Source organism: Cynocephalus volans, chromosome 10, assembly GCF_027409185.1.
Source record: "Cynocephalus volans isolate mCynVol1 chromosome 10, mCynVol1.pri, whole genome shotgun sequence".
In the NCBI taxonomy this organism is placed as follows: Eukaryota; Metazoa; Chordata; class Mammalia; order Dermoptera; family Cynocephalidae; genus Cynocephalus; species Cynocephalus volans.
This window is the reverse complement of record NC_084469.1, coordinates 109,107,030-109,115,610: the sequence shown is the minus strand read 5'-3', so window position 1 is coordinate 109,115,610 and position 8,581 is coordinate 109,107,030. Positions and strand designations below refer to the sequence as shown.

The following is an 8,581-nucleotide window of genomic DNA, read 5'->3' as shown; positions in this document are numbered from 1 at the left end:
GCAGACGGCGCTGGTGGGCGATCGTGCGGCGCCGGAGGACGTTCCCCGCGGTTGGAGCCATGGAGATGCCTTTGCCGCCCGATGGTAAGGTCTAGCCCGGCCGGGAGTCCGTTTCTCTCTCCCCGGAATCCCCTGTGGGCTGCGCCCCGCTTCCCGGAGTCCCCGGGCCTGGGAGGGGGCGGGGCTCGGCCTCGCGGCTTCGCTCGCGGCCTCTCCCGTGGGTTCCCGCATTCCCGGCGAGCGTGTGGCCCCTATCCGGATTCGTACAAGGGAGGCCTCTCCCGGTCCCATCCTTGGGGACCCCTGGCCGGCCGACGAGATGAGGTTGGGGCGCCAGGGCTCCCCGGGTTTGGGCGGTTCTCGCTGAAGACCCGCGTGGCCTTTTCTCCGTTCTCCAGACCAGGAGCTTCGAAATGTCATCGACAAGCTGGCTCAGTTCGTGGCTCGCAACGGTCCCGAGTTTGAGAAAATGACAATGGAGAAGCAAAAGGACAACCCGAAATTCTCGTTTCTGTTTGGAGGCGAGTTTTACAGTTACTACAAGTGCAAGCTGGCGTTGGAGCAGCAGCAGCGTGAGTCTCCTCGAGCGATCCCTCGCTCGGATTCCAGTCCGGGTTCTGCCACAAACCGCTTTCTCTTGGGTCGCCCGCTCTTGCTCCGTGCAGTGGGGCCGTTCAGCCTTCAAGATCGTTCCGCTGTTCTGGGACCCAGCACCGAGCGGCTGCTGGATCCGCGTGTGATGGAGAACGAGGTTATTGATCCTGGGCTGCAGATCAGGGATTCCTCTGTTGTTTTGCAGACGTGATGACTGAGATCAGCAGAAGTAGAGCGGCCGCTCCAGTGTTTTTCAGGGAGGAGGTGATACAGGCCGGACTGTAGCCTCTTTTGCGGGTTGTTTGTAGATCTGGCAAATTTTTGTGCATTTCAGGTGTCTGCGGTCCAGGTCGAAAAGAACTGTCTCTCTTGGTTTAAGTTCTTGGCAAAGGTTTCTTGATATTCATTCAGTTGGACATCAGGATTCTGGCCTTGCCCTCTAAGAGTTTAAGATGGGGTTGGAAACACAGCTAGTCTTATGAGTAATGGAAAACTAGTCACGAGGTGGTGAGGTTTCTGAGGACGGGATCCACATCTGTCATGCAGATCCCCAACCTCTAGAAATGTTGCTTGAACGAATGAGTAGGGGCTTGCAAAGCAAATGGGCATTAAGGGGTGAATGCTCCCTAAACTACAACATGGTGTGTGTCGTCATTGTACCTTAGTAGTCGGTGTTCTATGGAAAAAGTCTGCAAGGCAAACTTGGTCGGTGTTCGATGGAAAGTTTGCAAGGTAGGACACCACAGAGGTGCAGTGGCTTGAACAAGCTCAGTTTGTGTAAGGATCTGTGAGAGGACCCACGAGAGGCCAAGCATGGCTGGCACATAGAATGTGTGTATGAGGAGGAAGGGTTTGATCTGGAGTGTTAACTGCCAGGGAAGGTTTGGGTTTCCCCCTTAGTCCAGGGGTTGTTTTGGTGCCTGTTTAGGTTTGAGATGGAGGTGGGGGAGATCAGCTGTCTGAAATTGTACGGAAAACGTTGTACGTACTTATGTGTTTCTAGAGCAATCATTTCTTAGCTCCAGCATTTGAAACGTGCTGAAGGTAGTGGGAAACCATAAAAAAGTTTAAAACAAGGGTTCATGCAGGATCAGGTTTGTGTGGCCTGTGTGGTGGTGAGGCTGGAGGTGGGCATGAGTAGAGGCTGGGACCTCTGAAGCTGACAAGGGGAATGAATGGGGTCAGTTGCTCAGGCAAAAGATGGTAAGGTCTGAATTAAGTCAGCAGGAGGAGTCAGAGCAAGTAGGCGTGGGGACAGGTGGAGTTAAGGGGGAGAATCCATGAACTTAGGCACCAATTAGATATTGATGAGGGGGGGGCGGCGGCATAATGAGGCAGGGGAGGAAGGTGCTTTGGGCAGTGTCATGGCTTCAGTGACTGTGAGCTGAGAGCTGCTTTCCTTGTGATGGCAGCCCACTTCCACCCTGCGGGGTCAGAAATTGGGGGCTGCTTGGGACTCAGTGCCCTAGCAAAGAAAAGAGAGGGTGCTTATAGCAAGGGAAAATTGGGGATCAGGAAGTGCTTTCTGTGTGTGCGGATGATCTGGCTGGGATCTCAAGAATGTGTCAGAGTTATCCAGGGGAAAACTGAGGGGAGCAATGTGTTCCAGGCAGAGGAAGGAGCTTGGGGAGGTGGAGCAGGGCAAAGCTCCAGGGAGCCGAAGCCCAGAGAAGGAAGGATTCTTCGCATGGCCAGAACTGAGGACACAGAGTAGGGAAGGCTGGCTTGCTGAGGAGTAGGGCATTCGTCTTAGAAGCTTGAGGGGCTCTTGAAGGGTTTCGGGTCTGTGTTCTGGAGCAGGGTTATCTGCAGTGCAGCCGACCCTGTGTAAATAGCGTGAGAGGACTGAGCCCCAGGACTGTTCTAGAAAGGCATTTTGCAAACTCTGTGGTGAAGGGCCACTTTGGGGGTTTTGCTTTTTTAATGACACCATTGGTCTGTTGAAGACCAGGACTTTTGCAAAATACGATAAAAATGCGAACTGGGAAACATCAAATTGCTATACGAGTATTGAAACGCTCCCCCGCCATTTCCGCCACCGTCTGTCACCTGGGGCTGGTGCAAGGACCACAGTGAGCAGCCGCGCTATGACTGCCGTGTGGAGAAGAGGCAAAGATCTCACGCAGGGAGACTGGTTCTGAGGGTGATATAGGTGACAGCAGGGATGTGGACAGACTGGAATGTGATCTAGCAGGCTGATTTGATGACATCTTGTGGTGTGTTAGTGTGAGGTGCAGACACCTTGGTTTCTGGTTTGGGCAGCTGGGTGGGCAGCTGTGCCAGCCATGGAGGTTGGGAGGGTGTGTCTGGAGCGCCAGGCCAGAGGCAATGCCTATGGCAAACCAGTGGGCCTGAGGGGTGGGCGTGGTGGGCACAAGCCAGACAGCCATGGGTTGCAATAGAGGGGAGTGAAGAATTGAAGATGGAATACTGGCTGTAAAGTTGTTGAGAGTGGGGTGTGAGGTTAAGAGAGAGCTTTTAAACACAGCAGACTGGGGAGTGTTCTGATGCTGGGGAGGAGTCAGTAAAGAGGGAGAAATTGAAAGAATAAGAGAGAGAACAGATTTCAGAAAGCGGTGTCCCTGGGAGGGTAGAGGGCTGAGACTCAGAGATCCGAAAATTGCGGATCGTCCATGGGGTGCCCTTGGTGCATGTACCAGAAGGCCCAGTCAGTCGTGAGCAGTAACTGGGTGCCCAGCGATGGGCCCTGGACGATACCTTTCCACCCTCCACCCCACCATGCTTTCTTTGGCTTTGTCCAAAGGCCGGATCCCTTGGGATGGGACTCAGGAGGGCTCCAGCAGTGCGTGATCACATTCAGACCAGACCAGGCCCAAAGGTGGAGAGGGAGGCAGGCCATCTGGTCTAGGACCTCCTTACGAGCAGCGTCCCTGAAAACCTCCCCTCCCATCTCATCTGGCCAGAATTGGGGTGTCTCTGACCCAGTCTCCTGCAGCAGAATGGGTGTCTCAAACTGGATGGACCCCTGAGTGCAGTAGGGTCCCCTTCTCCAAGGGCTGGAGATCGGAAGAGAGTTGGTAGAAGGAAGATGGGGTGGGGAGTTGGGAAGGGTGCAGCGCATGCTCAGGGTGTGCTCACGTGTCTCTACTACTGTGGGGCTGCAGGGTCGTGGGCTTGGGGCCAGATGTCCAGGGTCCTGGTGGCTATGGTGTCTTGAAAGTGAACTGGTAGATTAGGGGACAGTGACAGAGGTAAGAGAGCTGCTGAAAAGGGTGGGGGATGAGAGACCCTGTTGGAGAAGTGCTGTTTCTCTGGCAGTGGCCGTGGCCTGAGGTCATCATGGGTTCAGGCCTAGATGAGGCATGGGGGTGAATGGGCTCAGGCTTGGCTTGTGCTGGAAGGACAGTGGGCAAGGACTGGATGGTGTTAGCAAGAGGGTGGTGAGGTGGCTGTCCCAAGGGTCTCCAAGGGTACAAAGGTGGAAGGGCAGGTGGGTGGGGCCCTGTGAGGTGGAGGGCTGGGCTCCAAGTTGGGGAGCAGGCAGACTTGGGGGGTTGGGGGGCTACACAGAGCCCTCTTGTGGATGTTGAGTCCCTAGCAAGGGTGAGGCCCCTCTGGCCTAGAGCTGCCCTGAGAGGCAGCTGAGGGAACACCTGGGCCCCGGCCAGCTCCTCACAGGGGCCACCTCTGCTCCTGTCCTGCCAGTCATCTGCAAGCAGCAGGCCCCCGAGCTGGAGCCCGCAGCAGCCCTGCCGCCCCTGCCGCAGCCCCCGCTGGCCCCTGCCACCCCCATCGCGCCGACGCAGGGCACCCCATCCATGGACGAGCTCATCCAGCAGAGCCAGTGGAACCTCCAGCAGCAGGAACAGCACCTGCTGGCCCTCAGACAGGTAGGGTGCCTGCTCCTCCCCCTTCCCCTCTCAGCCCTCAGGTGGGAACAGGAGCTCAGCCTGTGCCTCGGTTTTTGCACCTGTGTATTGGAAAGGATGAGGGGTGTCATGAGGACTCCTTACCATGCCCAGTGCCAAGGATAGGCCCAACCCACTGGCAAGGGCTCAGTGCACATCAGCTGCTGTCACCCCAGCCCTGACGCCAGACACTGAGTCTTCTCATCCTGTTGAAGTCATTCCATGTGCTTTTTGGACACATGTACACCTGTCCCCTGGGGTGGACCCTCCAAGTAGGAGTGTGGGTCCAGTATGCACATTTGAAGTTGTACGACAGGTGCTGCCAGATGGCTTCTGGTACTCACCCACGCCTCCGTGGTGGCTAGGTGGGAATGGACCCTTTTGTCCCAGTCCATCCGTAAGGATATGTTGCCAGACAGTCAAGATGAATAAACACAAGTGCTGCGAGATGCTGGCCCCAGCTTTATATGTGTTCGAGACTGAAATCGCTCATCCTGTCACCATCAGCAAAACCTGTGGCAGTGGTGGCACTTGCTCCCTGCCCAGGGCTTGTCATGGCCTGGGCCAGCCCTGACTGGCCGCCTGTCCCTGCAGCAGCTGATTTTACCAGTTGAAGGGACAGGAGCGGCATTGTGTCCTAAATTGCTCTTCCCAGATGACCAGTGACCGTGACTGTGTCCTACCATATTGTTCATTCACACCCGTCACCAGTTTTCCTTTGCTTTTTGTTTAATTGAATGGCAGGGGCTCCCTTTTTCTCTGGGTCTTTATCTTTATCCCCTGAGGTAGACATCCCCCAGTGTGTCTTGTCCGGCTTTATCCTCACAGATCTGTGGCGGGCAGCTGCGAGTGGGAGGGATGGGATCTCTCTGTGCTGGGGACGGGCGAGGGAGCGGGACTCACCTCTGGCCACCCAGAGCCCATTCATCCTTGGCACTTCCCCACCCCATCCCTGCTGGGAGCACGGCCCTGGAGCAGGTGCAGGGCTAGGGCCTGAGAGCAGGGTCCCTCCTCACTCGGGCTCGGTCCCACCTGACCTCCCAGGAGCAGGTGACGGCAGCCGTGGCCCATGCAGTAGAGCAGCAGATGCAGAAGCTTCTGGAGGAGACCCAGCTGGACATGAACGAGTTCGACAACCTGCTGCAGCCCATCATTGACACGTGCACCAAGGATGCCATCTCGGTGAGGACAGCTGTGGGGGCTCCCAAGACCTGGAGCTCCTGCTGGCCCCATCCCGAGGCAGGCATCTGTCTGGGCTGGGCAGCTCTGAGGGGTGCCTTCCCCTCCATCCTTGACCCCAGCATCACTGCCCTGGGCTGAGGGTGACGCGCGCTCGGGGCTCTCGCAGGCCGGGAAGAACTGGATGTTCAGCAATGCCAAGTCCCCGCCGCACTGCGAGCTGATGGCTGGCCACCTCCGGAACCGCATCACGGCCGACGGCGCACACTTCGAGCTGCGGCTGCACCTCATCTACCTGATCAACGACGTGCTGCACCACTGGTGAGTGCCGCCGCCCGCCCGGCCCCAAGGCCCACGTCCTCTCGCACCTCCCTGCCCTCGCCCAGGCGGCTGCTCTGCGGCCAGCAGCTTGGCTTGGCCTGTCCCAGGACTAGGGGGTCACTTGTCCAAAGACCCCAGGGAAGGGTCTCTCGGAGCCAGGAGCCCTTTGTCTGGAGGGCTGGGACTGGTCTCGGCACCCCACCCTCCCTCACCCCATGCCTGGCCTCTCCCTGGCCTCACCAGGAACACTGCTGCTTCCCTGGGCCACTGTTCCCTCCGCTCCTTGCTCTCCTGGGACAGCTTCTGGCCATCTGAGCAAGATGGGCCTTGGGCGCCATGGCCTCCTGCTGCCTCTCGCCACCCCCTCCCCTTCCCTGGTCTGCACGTGCGGTCACTTGACCCTGCTCTGCTGTTGGAAGCTTCCCATGGAGCCCCCTTCTCCAGCCCTGACCTGGCTCTTGGGGCTCTGAGGGACTGCTGTTGCTGAATCTCTGTCTTGGCCCCCTCAGATCCTTCACAGTATAGTCATCCCCGCCTTCCCCGAGGCCAGGCGAGTGCCTTCTGATGAGAGTTAATGGGAGAAGCCAAAACTGGGCCACAGTGGGCATGGGGAGGAGACACGTGCCGCTAGTGGGCTGAGCATGTTTAGCACGTAGCCATCAAGGCCACCTGCCACACTGGCCTTTGAGCTTGGGTGGGCTGACCAGCTGGCTCCTGGGAGAGCGGAGGAACGGGCCTGGCCTTTCCACCCTGCCCCGCGTGCCATACACAGCCCAGCTCAGGTCTTCCTCCCCGGCCTGCCTCCCATCCGGCAGATGGGACACGGGTCCGGCTCGCTCAGCCACTCCCTGCATCATTGCTGTATCTCTCTCCTGCTGGGAATAAGCGCCGCTCTCTGGGAACCTCCTCTGCACCCCTCCCTTCCCCTGGCAGCTCTGCAGGGACAGGCCTGGTCCTCGCCACTCCTGGTGCTGCTTGCCCTGTCCTCTCTGGGCCTCCCCCTTCCCAGCCCCTGGTCGCTCCTTGAGCTCCCTCTGCTGAGCTTGGAGCCAGAAGGGGCACGAGCTGCTCTCCCGTCCTGCGTCTGTCCCCGGGGGCAGCAGATGGGACTTCCTGGCTCAGCTACCACAACACTGGGGCCCGGGGCCATGTCATTTCACGGTTGCAGGGGCCTCCACAGGCTATTTGTGCATAGAGTGCCTCCCACAGCTCTGCTCAGAGGCCCAGAGAGGATGTGGGGCCAAGTGCTCACCTGGCTCAGCACATGGTCCCTCATCTAAAGCATCCTAGATGCCTGAAGGACAGACACACGCCTTCCTCCTCTTGAGAGGCCTGGCCTGAGCTGAGGTTTCTTTGTGCATAGCTGGTGACCCGTAGACAAGGCCCTGACCCCACCAGCAGCTGTGTTCCGCCCTTTGCGTGCACTTGAGGGCTTCCGCAGACCCTGTGTCCCTCCATCCTCACTGACAGCATGGAGAGGGAGGGTTATTTTACTGACAGTGGGACCAAGGTGAAAGACCTTGCTCTGGATGGCCCAAGGCTACATTCTGTCCCTCCGCTCGCTGTCCATCTGCCCCTGCCCTGAGCCCTCGAGCCTGGGCACCAGCACGGCTTTGGTGGGGAGCCCAGCCATTGCCCCAGCCAGGTTGGGGACCCGTTTCCTGAGAAGGCAGAGGGTGCTGTGGCTGGAGCCGCGATGGTAACGGGCGCGTGGCCGGGTCCCGCCCCAGGGCCCTGACGCGCGGAAGGTCTCTCCCTCACAGCCAGCGCAAGCAGGCCCGGGAGCTGCTGGCCGCCCTGCAGAAGGTGGTGGTGCCCATCTACTGCACTAGCTTCTTGGCCGTGGAGGAGGACAAACAGCAGAAGATCGCCCGGGTGTGTGAGGCCACTGGGGGCGTTGGGGCCGGTGGGGTGTAGGGGGGCCAGGGAGCCTCCTGACTCTTCCCCTTTGACATGGCCTCTCTCCTCCTCCATGTCCAGCTCCTGCAGCTCTGGGAGAAGAATGGCTACTTTGATGACTCGATCATTCAGCAGTTACAGAGTCCAGCCTTGGGGCTTGGCCAGTACCAGGTGAGTGTTGCCCTCCCACTGGCACAGCCCCAGGAGCAGGGTGGGTGCCCCAAGAGAGGTTTGAGTGTGCAGGCAGCATCGGCCCCCCAGCACATCTCTAGATGTCAGGGAGTCCACATCCCCTGCCGTGGGGATGGCAGTGGTGATTGCAGAGCCTCTGGTGACATTTACCAGCCTGGGCTCCCAGGTGTGCCTCTCAGATGGTAGTGAGTGGCAGTGCCTGGTTTGCCCCCCTCCCAGGTGTGCCCTGCCTGACTTTTTCCTGGCACACTTGTAAACAGGTTGCCTGATTGAGTCAATGCTCTGGGGGGTATCTTTGGCCTGTCCTGATCTGGAGCCTGAAAATGCCCAGACACAGTCTAGGCTGTCACAGCTGTCCCCACAGTCTTCTGCCTGCTCTTGGAGGGGGCATCTGCTCAAGTGAGCGGGGGCTCAGCCAAGTCCAGGGCATGGAGGGAGGGAGGGGGGAGGGATGGGTTTCCTTGGTCAAGTTCAAAGTAGCACTGGCATCACTGTCCCTCTGCAGCTGCTAGAAACACACATTTCAC

General features: G+C 58.6%; 1 protein-coding gene across 4 annotated transcripts in view; it reads left to right on the top strand.

Annotated features, from left to right (window-relative positions):
- The window catches only part of CHERP (calcium homeostasis endoplasmic reticulum protein), a 19,051-nt gene continuing 10,470 nt past the window's right edge, over positions 1-8,581 (top strand). For 2 of the 4 annotated variants that reach the window (XM_063109682.1, XM_063109683.1), the window contains exons 1-7: positions 1-84; positions 399-572; positions 4,261-4,445; positions 5,508-5,645; positions 5,812-5,963; positions 7,727-7,838; positions 7,944-8,033. In XM_063109682.1, the coding sequence (XP_062965752.1) occupies positions 60-84; positions 399-572; positions 4,261-4,445; positions 5,508-5,645; positions 5,812-5,963; positions 7,727-7,838; positions 7,944-8,033 (876 nt within the window). In that variant the 5' untranslated portion in view covers positions 1-59. Of the gene's footprint in view, positions 85-398; positions 573-4,260; positions 4,446-5,507; positions 5,646-5,811; positions 5,964-7,693; positions 7,839-7,943; positions 8,034-8,581 lie in introns of all 4 variants that reach the window. The other 2 variants (XM_063109681.1, XM_063109680.1) reach the window with 1 other exon arrangement.